General features: G+C 46.4%; 1 protein-coding gene across 2 annotated transcripts in view; it reads left to right on the top strand.

Moving 5' to 3' along the window:
* The first annotated feature begins 543 nt into the window (after positions 1–543).
* The window catches only part of SKA3 (spindle and kinetochore associated complex subunit 3), a 49,392-nt gene continuing 31,674 nt past the window's right edge, over positions 544–18,261 (top strand). Inside the window, exons 1-4 of one of the 2 annotated variants that reach the window (XM_073613449.1) lie at positions 544–739; positions 4,023–4,200; positions 14,136–14,200; positions 15,032–15,197. In XM_073613449.1, coding sequence (XP_073469550.1) covers positions 4,098–4,200; positions 14,136–14,200; positions 15,032–15,197 — 334 coding nt within the window. In that variant the 5' untranslated portion in view covers positions 544–739; positions 4,023–4,097. Of the gene's footprint in view, positions 751–4,022; positions 4,201–14,135; positions 14,201–15,031; positions 15,198–18,261 lie in introns of both variants that reach the window. The other variant, XM_073613448.1, reaches the window with a different exon arrangement.

The raw sequence follows: 18,261 nt of genomic DNA on the forward strand, positions 1-18,261 counted from the left end.
ATATCACACTAAAAATGGCCGTTATTGAAAGAATACTTTTATAGTGTGGGGTGGGACTAAGAGTAATGAGCCATGATTGGATAGAGTCATCATGACAGTGTCCAATGGCTCTAAAAGGGCGGCAGCACAGTGCATTGTGGTCGTTCGGTGGGCCAAACAAACGGTTGAAAACCCTGATAATTCGGGTGTTTGTCATATTTACGAACAGCCAATGTTTGGCCCAAACTCATGTTCGGGCCCAACCGTTTTCCCATCCCTACTCCTGGTCCCTGCACTTATTATTACTCCTGACCCCAGCACTGTCCTAACCAAAACGTATACTGCTCTAATAGGATGAATCCTGCCAGCCAGACAGTCCAGATCCCAGCCCAGTCTAAATTTAGTTTGGTGATCTTTGATCTCTTCCATTATTGTTCAGGTATATTTAAACAGTTTACTTTCAGCTTTGGGTAGCAGTCTACCCATCACAGCACACTACAAGCCCAGGGTGGTTACTAAGCACAGCCCTCCCCCACACGCACTGGGTTTATGTATTTTAAAACGGTCTATATAGAGTTGAAAGGGAAATAGTTCGATGCGGTAGATCTGCAGTCAACCACAAGGTGGCAGGCTGTTACCAAAACGTCTCTCCTCTAAATCTTGCATGCGAACAATGTAGTCAATAAAGTTTGAGGAGGAATATTGAAAAGAAAAAAAAAATTCAAGTTGTTGGCGGCAGCGGGGCGGAGGAGAGATCCGTGTACGTGACAGGTGGGTTCCCGGGGCTCCCCTCCCCCAATATCACCTCCACAGGGCCCGGAATATCGGTGTACTGCCACCTTCCCCTGACAATGTGTCTTCTAGCAGATTAGACTCTGACTGGTGGCCTCTTCTGTGTCTGTGCTGTGCATTCCTCCCTGTGTGTGATCTGAGCACCCTACACTGCTTTATATTCTCCTCAATGTACATACCAGACACAGGACTGTCATCAGATTCTCTGTTCCGCGCCCCCCTGTACCCCCTCAGCGTCCCCTGTACCCCCTCAGCGTCCCCTGTACCCCCTCAGCGTCCCCTGTACCCCCTCAGTGCCCCCTGTACCCCCTTCCCTCCACACCCCCAGTACCCCCTCCCTCTGAACCCTCTGTACCCCCTCAGCGTCCCCTGTACCCCCTCCCTCTGCACCCCCTCCCTCAGCGTCCCCTGTACCCCCTCCACACCCCCTGTACCCCCTCCCTCTGCACCCCCTCCCTCAGCGTCCCCTGTACCCCCTCCACACCCCCTGTACCCCCTCCCTCAGCGTCCCCTGTACCCCCTCCCTCTGCACCCCCTCCCTCAGCGTCCCCTGTACCCCCTCCACACCCCCTGTACCCCCTCCCTCTGCACCCCCTCCCTCAGCGTCCCCTGTACCCCCTCCACACCCCCTGTACCCCCTCCCTCAGCGTCCCCTGTACCCCCTCCCTCTGCACCCCCTCGCTCAGCGTCCCCTGTACCCCCTCCACGCCCCCTGTACCCCCTCCCTCTGCACCCCCTCCCTCAGCGTCCCCTGTACCCCCTGAACCCTCCCTCAGCGCCCCTGAACCCCCCTCCCTCAGCATCCCCTGTACCCTCTTCACAACCCCTGTACCCCCTTCCTCTGCACCCCCTCCCTCCTCGCCCCCTGTACCCCCCTCCCTCCTCACCCCCCTCCCTCCGCGCCCCCTGTACCTCCTTCCCTCCACGCCCTCTGTACCCCTTCCCTCCACGCCCTCTGTACCCCTTCCCTCCACGCCCTCTGTACCCCTTCCCTCCGAACCCTCTGTACCCCCTCCCTCTGAACCCTCTGTACCCCCTCCACGCCCCCTGTACCCCCTCCCTCTGCACCCCCTCCCTCAGCGTCCCCTGTACCCCCCTCCCTCAGCGTCCCCTGTACCCCCTCCACACCCCCTGTACCCCTCCCTCAGCGCCCCTGTACCCCTCCCTCCTCAGCGTCCCCTGTACCCCCTCCACACCCCCTGTAATCCTCCCTCAGTGCCTGTGTACCCTCCCTCCCTCAGCGCTCCTGTACCCTCCCTCAGCGTCCCTGAACCCCCCTCCCTCAGCGTCCCCTGAACCCTCCCTCTGTACACCCTCCCTCAGCGTCCCCTGTACCCTCTTCACACCCCCCTGTACCCCCTTCCTCTGCACCCCCTCCCTCCTCGCCCCCTGTACCCCCTTCCCTCCACGCCCCCTGTACCCACCTCCCTCTGTACCCCTTCCCTCCACACCCTCTGTACCCCCTCCCTCTGTACCCCCTCCACGCCCCCTGCACCCCCTCCCTCTGCACCTCCTCCCTCAGCGTCCCCTGTACCCCTCCTCCCTCAGCGTCCCCTGTACCCCTCCTCCCTCAGCGTCCCCTGTACCCCTCCTCCCTCAGCGTCCCCTGTACCCCTCCTCCCTCAGCGTCCCCTGTACCCCCTCCACACCCCCTGTACCCAACCTCAGCGTCCCTGAACCCCCCCTCCCTCAGCGTCCCCTGAACCCTCCCTCTGCGTCCCATGTACCCTCTTCACACCCTCTGTACCCCCTTCCTCTGCACCCCCTCCTCGCCCCCTGTGCAACCTCTGTGCCCCCTGTACCCCCTCCCACAGCATCCCCTGTACCTCCTCCCCCTGCACCCACTCCCTCAGCATCCACTGTAGAACCTCCGTGCCCCCTGTATCCCCTCCCTCAGCATCCCCTGTAAAACCTCCGTGCCCCCTGTACCCCCTCCCATTGGCGGCTGGTGCTCAAAAATTTGGGGGGGGGGGCCACAAACATTCTGAAAAATACTGAAAAAAAAAACATCAATTGCAGCCTCTGTGATCCCCCCTCTCTGCTTGCCGGCACTTACCCCATCCTGGTGGCGGGACATGCAGTGGGTCAGGCGACGGCTCCTGCATCCTCCATGCTTCTCTGCCCTCCCGTGCGTCTCTTCTTCGGTTTCCCTTAGGTGTCCAATCGGAGCGCCTGTGCCTTCAGCCAATCAGGTGACGGGTATTAGACCCACGCCTCCTGATTGGCTGAGAGGTGGTTCAGTGTTCATCCCCCTGCACCCCCTCCCTCCGCTCAAAATCAAGTCCAACCATAATGGCTGCTGTGTCCTGTTTTGCGGCAAGGTCTTGTATCAGCAGAAGATGTATAGCACCGATGAGAAGCTCCACCAACATCCTTGCAGATTTAACATCTTGGAAAAGAGGGAGCGGTTATATGATCACTAGAACAGATAACTGACCCTTTTTTCTAACATAGTGCATCATGCCATGTGTTGTGGTCTGCAATGCGGATTGCTGCCTGCTACTGCAATAATTTGTTAAGGTGCCATTCAAAATGAATGACACAGCACCTTGCAAAGATGTAAATCTGGCCTTAGTTTGTTGAAGCAGTGTGCTTTTGTAAGCAATTACCATTTTATCTTTTTCTTCCATAATAAACTGCTGGTGATCTTTTTGCATCCCCCTTTAGCCACTTCCTGTCTACATGTACTTCAACATCGGCTGCATATAATTGCTGTGTACCGGACCGACTTTCTAATGGTGACAACAGTGGACCATGCCAGTGCAAGGTGTGTAGGCACGGCCACTTGTAGTTCCATCAGTATTGTTGGCAAGACATCTGTTACTCTAACAGGAAGTGTCGAACAAGGACTTCATGGCAGGATCCCCAGGTATTTATTGAAGACAGAAAACAACTTTTAAGGCCGTGTTCACACTTTTCTGGTGCGTCATCGTACATTACGATAAGACCATTAAGTTTGAATAGGCTTATTAGGCACTCAGTGCAGTCAAAACGGCACCTAACCTTTTTCGGGAACGCGTTCTAGTGCATTTCAGCATGCTGCAGGACAGCTCAAGATTTGCAGAGTCAGCGAGTGTGTTAATTGGGCACAACCCAACATAAAAGAGGTGGTTGAACACAGGTTTGGGGAAGTTCCTCTTTAAGTTTAATTACTAATATATGCAGTAAATACTGATAAATGTATGCATTCAAAACATGTAATGATAAAATTCAGTATATTTAATCCTTGTTTCTTTCACAATCCCTTATAGTTTTCTTCGCATTTACATTCAGACCAAGCTGTCCAGCAAAAGTGACAAAAGTTAAAGCAAACGATCAGTGCAGCCATGTCTGTGACTGGAAACTTCTTCTGTAAACTGAGGTCCTTGGCAAACACCTTGGAGAAAGAGACAGCTCATCTGGACCAAGCATTCAATCAAGAAGACAGTGGTAATTAGATTCTGTCTCACAGTTTATAAAATAAACAGCAAAGGGGACATCATTTTAACTGGTTTTTAATCTTTTATTAAAATCGGAGGACTCAACTGTGTTTGCAAACTATACTTAAAATCAACAGCCTCTTTCCTGGTCATGTTTCGTATTACACCCATTTTTAGGGTGTGACATGAAATGTGGTCAAAATCCACAGCAACCCCTTCTTTACTGAATCTTGGGGTTTCCCAGTCCCGGTAAGCTCCTGCTGTTTTTTGAATTTGGTGTGGCAGTTCAGGGTTTAGTCTACACAGCTGTGTCATCCATCAACAGAGATCTTCTAATGGATCTGCCACCACAATAGAGGGACTTGTAGTTCTTAGTAAAGCAAAGTTCATTGATACTTCCAACCCCATAACCAAGGGTCCATGCTTTGGTAAGAACATGCGGCCTGGAGGAAAAGTCTGCAGGAGCCTGAGCATTGAACCCGCAATCCACTAATTGCGGTTGCAGTGCTTTGCAGGCTCAAATGCTGAAATGATAATAAAACGAATAAACGCACAATCCGAGTAGATGCATTTATTTTTTTGCAAAAGATGGAATATGCCCAATTCTCTAGCCATTCTGTAGGGATTTAACCACTTCAGTATAGGGCATTTTCACCCCCTTCCTGCCCAGGCCAATTTTCAGCTTTCAGCGCTGTCACACTTTGAATGACAATTGCACAGTCATGTGACGTTGTACCTAAATTAAATTTTGATAATTTTTTCCCCCCACAAATAGAGCTTTCTTTTGGTGGTATTTGATCACCTCTGCGTTTTTTTAATTTTTTTTTTAAACAAAAAAGAGTGACAATTTTGAAAAAAAACACAATATTTATTACTTCTTGCTATAATAAATATCCCAATTTAAAAAAAAAAACAAAAAAAATAACTATTTTTTTCCTCGGTTTAGGCCAATATATATTCTTCTACATATTTTTGGTAAAAAAAAAATCGCAATAAGTGTATATTGATTGGTTTGCGCAAAAGTTATATCGTCTACGAAATAGGGGATAGATTTGTCATTTTTATTATTAACTTTTCTCAAGTCATCTTCCAGGACGGCACACCTGAGAGATGAGAGGCTCCTCCCCACAGGAAACACAATCAATCAACAACTGTTTTAAGTCCACACCCTTCCCCCTGATCCTCAGTTTTTGATTGTGTTTCTCCCTACACGGCAAAACTGTTTGTTTTTTTCCAAATGACCGAAGCCTGGGGCTGGTGGTCTCCCCCTGGGAGCCGGACCAAATGCCTGGAAAGCCTCTGGGTCTGGCGGGATATATTTATCCTTCCCGGGGGGTTCCCCTATCCTTTCCTCAGGGGGGGGCAGCAGAAACTGGGAAAGCCCCCCTGAGAGCTGAAGGCCCCTGGGTACAGTGGTGTCCCCAGAACTTCAGGGGCCGTTATCCTGTCCCCCCCCCCCTTACCTGTCCGGACGTCCGTTCAGACGGGGGTGCTGGCCGTCGGTTCTTTCCAGGGGGATCGTATCCCCTGACTCCTGGGTCCCTGGTAGCTCGCGTGGGCTGCTGGGGAGGGCACCGCCTGAACGACCCGCGTTCTTACCCAGAAGGGAAGGCTGAGAGTCGGCAGGAGCAGGCGCCCACATCCTCCTTTCGAGGAGGCACCAGTTTACTATGGTGAATGTCTGCCTAAACCACCTCAGATGGGAATGAGGAACGTACGGCATTGCCCCCCCCCCCCCCATATGTGTATATACTGACTGGACAGTGCAGGACACAGCCTAACCTTGCAGCTTCCTAAAGGGACAGCGGGGCGGGGGGGGGGGCACTTTGGCGGCTATCCTCCTTGCGTGTGGACCATAAGGATGGAAAAGCAAGCCCGGTGGCTGTGGCAAAAGGGGAAGACGACAACGGTGAGTCAAAAATCCCCAATCCCAGCCAGATAGTTTCTGGGCATTTGAGATAATCTCCCCTGGGGTCTGGATTCAAATAGCCCAGAAGCTTTTGCTAAAGACACCAGCCACAGCTCCCTCCTGCATCAGAGATGCTGTATGGTGGACAAGTGGTGCAGAGGAGCGAGTGTGCCTAAACCACCTCAGATGGGAAAGAGGTAGGTAAGGCATTTTTTCCCCTTCCACCTGTATCTACTGAGTGGTGCAGTGCAGGACCTGGGGTCTCCATAACAAAATAGCCCAGAAGCTACTGCTAAAAACCACCAGCCACAGCTTCCTCTTATAGCAGAGACACTGTGGTTATCACAACAGTAGGTTGCCAGCCTCTCCCTACATACCCGGTTGTGGTACATTAGTAGGGGTTAATACAGCAAAGAGGGTGACCTGGTAGAACAAAGAGTTCCTTACTGGCCAGGTATACCACTGAACAAGGTATTAATGGTGCAATGGTTGAAGGATTCAGGAGTAAGCTCCCTTGCTCAGCAGGTGCACTAGGTTATCTGGCCTTATTAGCCCAGCTGCTAGGAATCTGCTTTAAAGTTGCTCCAAGATGCTTAAAAGCTGACCTAACTTTCAACAATGTGGCAGGGACCAAGCTTCTGTGTGGCACAATAGGGGTTCCCTTGTGACAGATCCTCCTTTTGGGGGTTGCTTGCTGTGGGTAACTTTTCATAAGCTCCAACCTCCCACTCCACTCTTACATTGTGGTTATATTTTAATGCAGGGGGTAAGAAAAACCTTTTTGTTGGTTTGGGCTACAGTCCACTCAGTGACAGATCTAAAAGCGATTTACCATAAATCGTTTTTCCTATATCCTTTGATTAAGGATTTTCTGTGCAAACATATGCAAGAGCTAGATGGCTATATGATTGCTTCTTTAAGGGCTGCAGGTGGCTATTTACCTCCAGGCTAAATTGGTAACCACCCTTTTTAGAGGTCTTATATTGGTCTCTAGGGCTGGGGTCATTGAGACTTTAGTTACTGATCAGCCCCACCCGTGTATGAGCTGGCTAGTGTTTGCTCAATCTACGGAGGTAAGGTAGGACAACAGCTACTATAGTAAGGTGTCCAACCATTTTAGGATCGGTTCCTTCACTGGTGGTGAAGGATTAGTATCTACAGCCCAGGCTATGCCTATGAATTAAATTGCCCCTGTTTGGTCATTTCATAAAGGGATACACCATGACTCCTTCTTGGCTGCTCACCGGTAGACCTCAGTAGTGAAGGTTTGTCCTTGCTGGGGTGTTTGGTGGCACAACTAAAGTACACATTGAGATTTGTGACATCTCTGCTGAAGCTTGTTGGGTGTCCTTTAAATCCTAAAGGTACTGCTTTGTTTGGCTACAGATCAGAAAATACAACATGGAAGGTGGTCTGTACTTTCTGGTTTTGTGCCGCATGCCAGAAACGCACATCATTGAGTCTGGTGATGACATTTATGCTCATAATTGTTATATTGCTGCACATCAGACCTACACAAGATTGGGGTCTGCCTGTGGGGTTTTTGTGTCCTGTATTACTGCCTTATTGGTTGCTTATCAGAAAGGCAGCAGGAAAGATTGATGGAAGGGGTAGTACATATACTGCCTTTGGTAATCGGTACAGCACCACAAGGTGGCGTTGTGCTGATTCAGACAGTGCTATTAACGGCAATAGCTGCAGATTTTAGGCATGCGATTTGACATGTGAATCGCATGCCAAATCGCTTCAATATGGATGTGCTATCTCTATTCAGAATTGTTAGATTGTTGCACATTAGAGATATACACGATTGAGGTTTGTCTGTGGGTCCTGTATTACTGCCTTATTGGTTGCTTATCAGAAAGGTAGCAGTGAAGACGGATGGTCCTGATTTTGTTGGAAAATACAAAATTGAACCTGTGCCAGGGGTAGTACACATACTGCCATTGGTAATCAGTGCAGCACCACAAAGTGGCCAGTGCTGATTCAGTCAGTGCTATTAACGGCAATGGCTGCCAATTTTAGGCATGCGATTTGACATGTTGAGTCACATGCCAAATCACTTGAATATGGATGTGCTATCTCTATTCAAAATTGTTGTTGCACATCAGACACATACGAGATTGAAGGTTGTCTGTCCTTTTATGTCTTTCATTTACTGCCTTATTGGCTGCATATCAGAAAGGACACAACAGTGAAGGTTGTTTGTCTGTCTTTTCTGATTTGTTTTTGCTGCTCATCAGGGAGATACATTGAGGGTGATGACATCTCTGCTCAGTATTGGTATATGTTACACATCAGACATACACAAAGATTGAACATTGTTTGTGTCCTGTATGTCCTATATTTACTGCCTTATCGTCCGTATATCAGAAAGGCACAGCAGTAAGTGGTGTTTCTCATTGATCTTCCTTGCTGTTTCTTAGGTATACACAGTAGGGGGTTGTTGGCTGCACTCCTCCAGGGAGCCACAGCATGGGGACCCCTTGTTTGTTCAACCCGAAAACTGCTTTTCCTGCGACCTGTGTAATCTTGAGGTCTGTGGTTCCGTAAGCAGGGACTGCTGGAGACGTTGCGACCTGGAGTCGCACAGTCACGAATGGTACCCTTTGGAAGCCATAGTATATGACTTCTCATGCGTCTTGCAGTCCCAAGTGGCAGGTTGGATCGCACGGGTGTGGGAACCCTAAGCTTATCTGTCCCTTCTGGTTCAGGTTTTGCAATGCAGCAGGAATACTCATTGTGGAGTTATTGCCTTATTTTGCAGTAGACCAGAAAGATCGCAGCTGTAAAGGCTGTCTGTTGTTTGTTTTTATGTTGCTGCACAGCAGAAGTACTCAACATTGAAGCTTGTTGGTGCTTTTTGTTTCATATTGCCTTACCTTATGGCACTTCAGAAAAACACAATGCTGTAGGTTGCTTGTGTTCTTTCTCTGTTGGTTCTATGTAACTGCACTGCATAACAGGAAAGATTGTCTTATAACTGTACTTGGTGGTTCGTCATAAATGCGCAACATAGAAGTTTGGGTCTTTCTGTCTTCTCTTTATAGCCTTGTTTTGCTGTACATCAGTAAAACACCACTGTAAAAGGAGGTTCCCGTCCTTTCTGTGTTTACCAGTTATGATCTAGCTAGCTGCACTTCAGAAATGCGCAGCATTTAAGGTGTGTTTGTGTCTTAATGCTTACATATTGGCCGCACATCAGAAAACCAGACTGAGGTTCAGATTTGGGTCTCTTCCCATATTTGATATTTTGGTTTAGCTAGTCACACTCAGATACACAACATTGTTGTCTATGCTTGTGTCCTTTCTGTCTAAATCTATTGTGCTATGTCCACAATCTATGATTTTTTTTTTTTTTTTTATTTGTGATATTAATAATATATGTATCACCTTTTTGTATTTCAGCCTTCTCTTCCGTGGAAGGGCCAGGAGTTCTGGCTGCAGATGTCACATGTCCGAAAGCCTCGACCCCTTACATTCAGGGATGCCAGAGCCATTTCCTAGGGTTGAAGCCCAGTAGAGTTATGGGTCACTGGAGGAAGGCGATAATGAATCGCCCTGTTTAATAAGAACTTAGGAAGTTTGGTTCAGAGGAGTTTTATGGCCTGAAGATGAAGTATAAACATGTATACCCGACCAAATAGGTTACAGCTCGGTGCATGGCCTTCATTTTGCCCTTCTAGCAAAACTAGATGTAGCAATATGAGTGTTAGTCTCCTGAGTAGGCTCTCAGGCGTAAGTAAAACTATAGATTGGGCATGCCTTAAACCCAGGGATTAAGTTTTTGTTAATCTATTTCCCTTAAGTAGGTTTCCCTTCAGTCTTTGCTGACGTAAAGATAAAAATGAACAAAAAGGGGTTGTCTGTCAGGGGCCCCCCTTTTTTGGCAGTTTTATTTCCCTGGACAGGGTTGTGTTAAGACAGGCCCTCTTATGGATCAATGTAGTGTCCTTGTCTTAAAACACAGGTCTCAGATTAATCTTTTTAGTGGTTGTAAACAGCACCTATAGGCAGAATAGGCCATTGTTGGTAGATGTGTGACAGGCAACATTGATAACCTACAAGTTTAACATGTTTTCTGATTCCATCTTTAAGAGCCCACTCCACCTAGACCCTGCATCCGAAACAGAGAAGGCAGGGACACCGGTGGAGTAGACCGGCAGATCAGCCGCATGATCCAGCTAAGATACCTTCATCAAGCATATGGAGTAAAGGTAAAGCTTACTGCAGAACCGAGGTTCGCCAAGAGGGTCTTGCAGTGGTCCCACCCTAAGGTAGGCCTGAGGTACTTGATTATCCTCTCAGGTGTGCCGTCCTGGAAGATGACTTGAGAAAAGTACTAGCCTTTCTACTGTCTTTCTGGGAAATCTTCCAGGACGGCAGGCCTACTTCCCACCCGTTGGAGGAGGGAAAATTTTAGAACACTAGAAGGTGAGTGCCTATGAGGAATGATTTCCCTTGTGAACCAGGTTCAGGAGTTACTTCTCTACAAACTGAGGATCAGGGGGAAGGGTGTGGACTTAAAACAGCTGTTGATTGATTGTTTCCTGTGGGGAGGAGCCCCTCATCTCTCAGGTGTGCCGTCCTGGAAGATTTAGTAATGGCGACAAGCTGTGATTTTTATCGTGATTGTGGCGGACAGATCGAACACTTTTGACACTATTTTGGGACCATTGACATTTATAAAGCGATCAGAGCTATAAAAATGCATTGATTACTGTATAAATGGCACTGGCAGGGAAAGGGTTAACTCTAGGGGGCGCTGAAGGGTTTAAATGTGTGTCCTAGGGAGTGAGTCTAACTGTGGGGGGAGGGAACTGATGAGGGGAGGAGACCAATCGGTGTTCCCATATACAAGGAACATACAATCAGTTCTCCTCTCCCCTGACAGGAACGTGGATCTGTGTGATTACACACAGATCCACGTCCCTGCTCTGTGTTGAGTAATCATGGGTGCCCGACTGACATTGCGGCCGCCGGGCATGCGCACCAGGTCCCCAGTGATGCAGCTCTCCACAATGCCTGGAAGACAAAGACGTCATGATGTCCGCCCGGAGGGAGGAAGGGTTTCTGCCGCCGTCATATAAAAAACGCAGAGGTGGTCAAATACCACCAAAAGAAATCTCTATTTGTGGGGAAAAAAGGACATAAAATGTATTTTGGTACAGTGTCGCACGACCGCGCAATTGTCAGTTAAAATAACGCAGTGCAGTATTGCAAAAAATGACCTGGTCATGAAGGGGGGTAAATCTTCCAGCGGTTAATGAGCCAAAGCCATCAGTAAATGGTAAAAAAAAACCCTATACCTTTAGCATATAATTTCTGATTAGGAGCAGCAGATCAGGTCCTGACATGACAGTATCCAGGCCCACTGTTCTTCCAGGAGTTTATTAGGAACAGTAAGCGCTGTGCCACAGTAACAAAGGAAAATGGATGGCAAAGTGGGCCTGCTGTATATCACTGCCCTGCACCAGCTTCATAATTATGCAATGAAACAGGAGGCTTAAAGCCTCCATCCTAAGCTTATCTGACAGAGTGAAAAAGCAGGAGCATAGTTGGGAGAGAGTTCTCACCTCATAACAAGAAATGTCTGAAGAAAAACTTTTATGGCAGAATCACCAGGTATTTTAATGAAAAGTGCAAATTGTAAAAGACTGAAAACATGTTTTAAAAAAAACACTAATATGTTAAAGCCTATGTAGAAATTTAGTGATTTAGTTTGGATATAAATTTCCAAACACTCTGACGTGGCTTTAAAAAAAAAAAGAGTGCATGCAAATGAAGCATCGTCTTCTTCAGCAAAATCTGACGGGTTTGTGTCTCTCGGTCTGTATTCTTGGACAGCAGTTTGTAAAGTTTGAAGACAGACATAATTATTACTGAAGATAGAAAAGATTTTGACTCCAAGTAGATGCATAAATAGGCAGAGATCAAGGGCAAGTTCAATGCAGCCACATTTGTGTGGTCTTTAAAGCAGACAAAAGAGGAATTGATGACTCGGCTGTTACCTCGTTTTAAATCTGTCTCCCAATACATTTCACTGCCCCTGTTTAGCTTTGCAACAGGATTGGGAAATGTCCCTCTTTTTTGTCTGGTGGCTTTTCCCGAATAGCTCCTAGCTGCTGTGCAGGACCTGGGATCCTCTATGACCTCTTGGCTTCAACTTTGCTAGCTGAACAGCTAAGAGATCATAGGCTTTCCACACCTCTTTTAGTATGCTCCCAAATTTCCATAGGAACCAGAGACCTTCAGAGCACAGAACAGTGTGGCTCCTTCCAGTCCTGTCCTGTGTTCTCCTGTCTCATTTGTTGCATCTTTTAAAGAATAAAGGTTTATTAGGTTAAATAAAATGAGATCCAGTTACAGCCATTAGACAGAAAAAGTGAGAGACGCAGTCCCTATTTGATACACAAGCCAAAGGTAGAAAATTACAATAACATGCTTTGTACATTATGCTGAAAGTATCAGTGAATCGTCTTTTGTCTATGCCTTTTATATTTTAACAATCCATATTGAAGGAAAGGGCATTGAGGTACATACAGCGACAGGCTGAACTGAAAGTAAGAAACAGGGAGAGCGCAAAGGGAAAGGAACATAAAAAGGAAAGGAAGCAGAGAGAAGATGGTTGAGGATAGGAGGAGGTTACTGCAGGATAGTATCAGGTGCCCAGAGGGAGAGGTGAGATGGACTTCCAGATTTACAGTTAAGTTATCTATTTTTTGAAAGGGAAACATAAAATTTTGTCGAGGCATATCGATCATGGAACTGGGTGGTAAACTCGTCCATGTTTTTAAAAACAAGTAAATGGCTTAAAAAGAGTAGAAGAGAGGAAAGAGATTGCGTGGACATAGAACTGCCCTGTTACATGTCCAATTCCTGGCAAAGAATAAAATAATTGTTCTAGAGAACCTGTGGAGAGGGAATAATTTTATCCTTTCCCTCAGATGGTAGCACCCCTTCATCACCTCCCACTAATGCTGATGAAAAAAACTAGGTCAGATGGCATATGGATAGTATGCAAAAGTGTATACGGATTTGTGATTTTTGATACATGCATGATTTTTAACTTGCAGTTTTTAAGGAAGGGTTTGCAATATAAAGAGAAAATTCTTTAGTTCAGCTTTACATCTTTGAGTAATTGTCAGAGTTCAACTTTAAGTAAGCACTCTACAGAGGGTGCCTGCTGGGTTCCTTGTATAGGCAAAGTACAAGTTTACTTTAAAGCGGAAGTAAACACATCAATTTAACAGTTTCAAAAAAGTTACATTTCCGGCATGTGCTGGGAATGTAACGGTCACATTGGTTGTGCTCTCAGGCAAGTTGTCAAACCATCCAATGGCTGGTGTCATAACTGAGCACACGTGCAGCACCATGACAGTTGCAGATCAAACGGAGGCCAAGATGGCATCTTCCTTGGGTGAAAACGATAAGAGTGTTTGACTTTCACTTTAAGGTCCCGTTCACACCAGAATGTGGTGCGGGAAACCTGCATTTCATGCAAATGTTCCACACCGTGTTCAAAACGCACTGGGTGTGCGATTTGCTGCTTGTGTCAATATGATTCTAATGCCCCATATGCAGTGCATTTGCCTGCACAGGATCAAATAAATGGGCTGAAAATTGCTTCGCACAGAAACGCAGAACGCGTTCCTGTGCGATTCCGGTGTAAATGGGCAATAAGACACTGGGGTGTGCATGAGTATAGGAAAAAGGGATTATTTCATTTTGGGCCTGCTCTACAGAACACTTATGAAATTTAGCAAGAATAGGGAAACTACTGGACAAGCTCTGGAGATGTTTAGTAAATTCTTACAAAATGCCTTCTGAAGTTTGTTAAATACCTGCTGGAAGCCTGATGGTCTTCAAAACATTTGTAGCATACTAAAATGTCCACTATACTTGGCCTATGGATCATCTTAGCTTCTTTTGATTTAGTTGTTTGCTATTGTCTTGAAGCGCAAATGTTAATTTATACTTTTGCGAACCATGCACTGTCAAGTTTCTGTTTGTAACAGCAATTTTTCTTTCTGCAGACTATGAAGATGAATCTCCTATGAGAGTGCTGCATGATCTACGCTCAGAAATCGTTGGACTTAAGGTTTGGTGATGCTTGGAACAAATGATCTAAGGAAATATGTTCACATATTAGGCCTCACTTATTATTGCTGAAGAAAGAAGCCTTGTTTTGTCCCGAGTCCACTAATCAGATTCAAGCTTGCACTTGAAATACAAATCTGACTGATGGCTGTGAAGCCACATTGGATTATCTTCTTACTTGAAGGGCAACTATGTCTTTGGAACAAGTTGACCATTGACGCCAAGATTGAAAATGAAATCCAAAACCTGAAAAGGTTCCTAATAATTCTACTACTCCCTAGACTCCCTTGACTAGATCAGCTGTTTTGTCTTGCAGCAGCTCTTCTAGATTCAGAAATGGCCAACACTTTTAGAGCTCTAAACTGCTCTGACACTAGAAGCCCATAGTCAAGTTTTTGTTTCAACCAGATAAGACTGTCTGTTTTCTGACAAAAGTCTAATAGACACATACCCAAATTGTGAAGATCAGTAGTAGATACTGCAGGTATCAGTGACAGACCTGCTTGAAGTGATGAAGAGACTGTGGCCTATAAATGTCTCAAAATTCCCTTCTCTACAAAATAGCAATTTTCATGTTAGATCTCAGGTGCAGACACACTTTACTATATGTAGTTTGGTGTGCACACAGCAGGGCAGCTTTTCACCATTCCTAGGAGGCAGTGTGTGCAATACTACACGTTATGTTATTTTTCTGGCCACAGACGTTATGTTGCAACTCTATCGCTCTGTCAGCCTAAAGCAAGATGGAGTAGTCATGATTATCCATTGCTGATATGATTAACTATTACTTTCTTTTCTCTATTTTTAATATTGCTTAATTTATATCTAACAGACTGATGTTCAAGGTACTATTAACAGAAACCTCGAGAGAGGCGATGAACTGAATGCATTTTTAAAGATTTGCAGAGTGCTGCAGACAAGAAACTGTTCAGATATCCATCAGATTAAAGATACTTTTCAGAAATACGGATATAAACCCTCTGAACTTGACACATCAGGTAATCTTTGAACGGTTATTTCTCATTAAAAGAACTGTTAGATTGCTGTGCTGTAAGGTATAGAATAAAACAGGAAAGCACTGGAAGCAGCCCTTTGAAGCAGGGAATAGATATTTTTGTCAGATTTCTTCTAAGGGGTGTTTTCCTTTATCATGGACTTTTTGCATTTACAGGGTTGTGCTTCTGCACATATTTGTCCAACAAAACATTACTGCAGCAGCCGATCCAGCGATGTTGCTCTAGAGACTCGGTTGTCCCGGACTCTCCCTCCTGATCCGCTGATATGCACAGTGGGCGCCATTGGCTCCCGCTGCTGTCAAAGTCAGTGAGCCAATAAGGAGAGAAGGGGCAGGGATGGGCCACGGCTCCGTGTCTGAATGGACACACAGAGCAGCGGCTCGGCTCGGGTGCTCCCATAGCAAGCTGCTTGCTGTGGGGGCACTTACCAGGAGGGCTGGCGAGGGACCCGAGAAGAGGAGGATCTGGGCTGCTTTGTGCAAAACCACTGCACAGAGCAGGTAAGTATAACATGGTTGTTATTTATATAGAAAAAAAAAAACAAGTCTTTAGTATCACTTTAATACAGCAGTGTGTAAACTATAACTTTGTTCAGAAGTGCTAATTTAAGTGTATGCAACGTCAAAAACCTTAACGCCTCATACATACTGGATGTTAAAATAACATTATAAAAACGTCAGTAGCTTTGCAGTGAGTTTTTCAACATTTTTGCAATAGTATTTCCATTTTAGTGTTTTTGTTGAAGAAAAAATAATTTTGTTTTTTCAATGGATCAAAAACGTTAAATGCTGGCGAGGGACGTTTTTTGTATAATAAGTTTTTATTTTTAGAACAAGACATTACATGACATGTCCAACAGTGCAAATCCTGTAAACAATGGCCTCGCAGGGTCATTTCAGTAACAATATGCAATATGTGGGTTGAACAAACACATACATTACTATTAATCTAATGTAAAGTGCTCTTCCAGGGATAACTCTGTGAGACCCGCCAAGGGAGTAATCAGGAGCTCTGGAAGCCCCATGTTTTCATGAAGTATGCAAATGAAGCGGGGCCCGCCTAAGGGCTCTTGAGGGTGTGTTTAAGTTGGGGGACTCTCTGGAATGTGCGGGGTACATAGCCCGGTGGCCCACGCCCGGGGCAGGAAGGGGGGTCCCAAAACCTCCATCAATCTACCTCCCGCTCCCACGTGGGCCACCGCGACCCCGCAACAGTGGTTTATTCATGTAAAATTTATCTGGCTCTTGGAAATCCAGAGATCTCCCCCAGCGGATTTCGTTTCTATATTGAACAGCCCATACTTAGCTGATTCGCATGAGTTTCCCTAATATTAAACCAAAATAACAATAGAGAGACACAGAAATAAATAGGGAATAATAAAAAAGAGAGAGGTGGGGGGGTACAGTAAGAGTGAGAAGAGGGAATAGGAGAGGGAAGGGGGGGGATGGGAAAGGGAGAGGGAATGGGTCAGGTTACCTGCAAGTACTGGTAGGCTTCCTCTGCCTCTGCGACGGACCCCTCGGAGCTGGATTCGTTATTCCTCGGATAGGTCAGGTTTTAGGGTCTTGCCTACAGGGTTGAGTTTTTGTTAGCCTAAGTACTCTAAGAGTAGGGTCTGCCAGTTCCAGTAGTGCAACGTCTAGACTAGACGACACTGTGGTGGAGTCAGAGGTGTATTCAGCCCATGGCATCCAGATTGCATGGAATCGGTCTTTGTGGCCTTTATTGGTCGCCACCCAATCCTCGGCCTCCCGGATCTCACTAACCTTTCCGATCCACTCAGCAAGTGTGGGGGTCGTATGTTTTTTCCAATGGATTGGGATCAGGCGCCTAGCCGCATTTAATAAGTGCGGCAGCACACTTTTCTTGTATTTTCGTAGTGAGATCGGGGGGACCTGCAGGAGAAAGTAGGTCGGGAGTAAGGGGATTTCTATCTCTGTCACTATTTTGATTTGGTTACGTATATCTTCCCAAAAGGATTTAATTTGAGGGCAATCCCACCATATGTGTTTCAGTGTACCTTTCTGACCACATCCTCTCCAGCACAGCTCGGATGTGGAAGGGTAGAAGCGGGCCAAGTCTGCAGGTACTCTACCAACGGGATAGCAGCTTAAAGTTCGTTTCCTGGGTCTTAGACTCTATTGAGGATGAATGAGTAAGCTGATACAAGTGAGTTAAGTCTGTCTTTGCAAATACGATGCCCAGGTCCTTTTCCCAACGTCTGATAAATGCGGGTGTGGTGTTAGGGAATGAGGAACCTAGTAGTTTATAGAGTTCCGAGACCAAGTGTGGTGTAGGTTCTTCTGCAATAAAGAGTTTTTCAAGGTGGGTGAGAGAAGAAGGGTCTCTAATCTTATGGCCTTGTAATTGAAAGAAGTGATGTAGTTGTCTGTATTTCCAGAAGTTCATTGGGGTGCCCTGTCTGCCTGTAGGCAGAGATTCGTAGCCCAGGAGTTTGCCGTCTTTCATGAGTTTGCCACAACTGGCGTCTCCACCCTCTAGCCACGATTCAAAAAAACCTATTTGTTCTCCCGGAGGGAACCAGAGGAAACCTCCCAATGGGGCCAGTGGGGACACCGAGGGAGCCAATTTTAGCAGCGGGTTAATCTAATCTTATCCCAGGTTGACAGTACCTGGGTTGTCAGGGGGGACGTTGTCTCCGACAGTCCTCCTATGCTCTCGGGACAGCCAGGGAGCATATGATAAGTTCCTACCCGCTAAACATTTCTCTAGTGGTATCCAAATCTTAGAGCAAGAGTGGAAACGCCAGTTAAGCATCCTCTGTATCGCTATAGCCCAGTAGTATCTTCTGACGTCTGGAAGGCCTAGGCCTCCGTTTTGTTTCGAGCGTCGTAGGACTCGTAGAGCTATCCTAGGTTTGCGCGCATTCCATATGAATTCGGACAGTATGCTAGATATTTTATCAAAAAAAGATCGGGGTAATCGAATTGGTAGCATCTGTAAAAAGAACAGTATGCGTGGTAAAATATTCATTTTTATTATGTTCACCCTTCCCAGCCATGTGAAGGCCGTCTGTGTCCATTGG

This window comes from Aquarana catesbeiana, linkage group LG02, assembly GCF_042186555.1.
Source record: "Aquarana catesbeiana isolate 2022-GZ linkage group LG02, ASM4218655v1, whole genome shotgun sequence".
Lineage (NCBI taxonomy): Eukaryota > Metazoa > Chordata > Amphibia > Anura > Ranidae > Aquarana > Aquarana catesbeiana.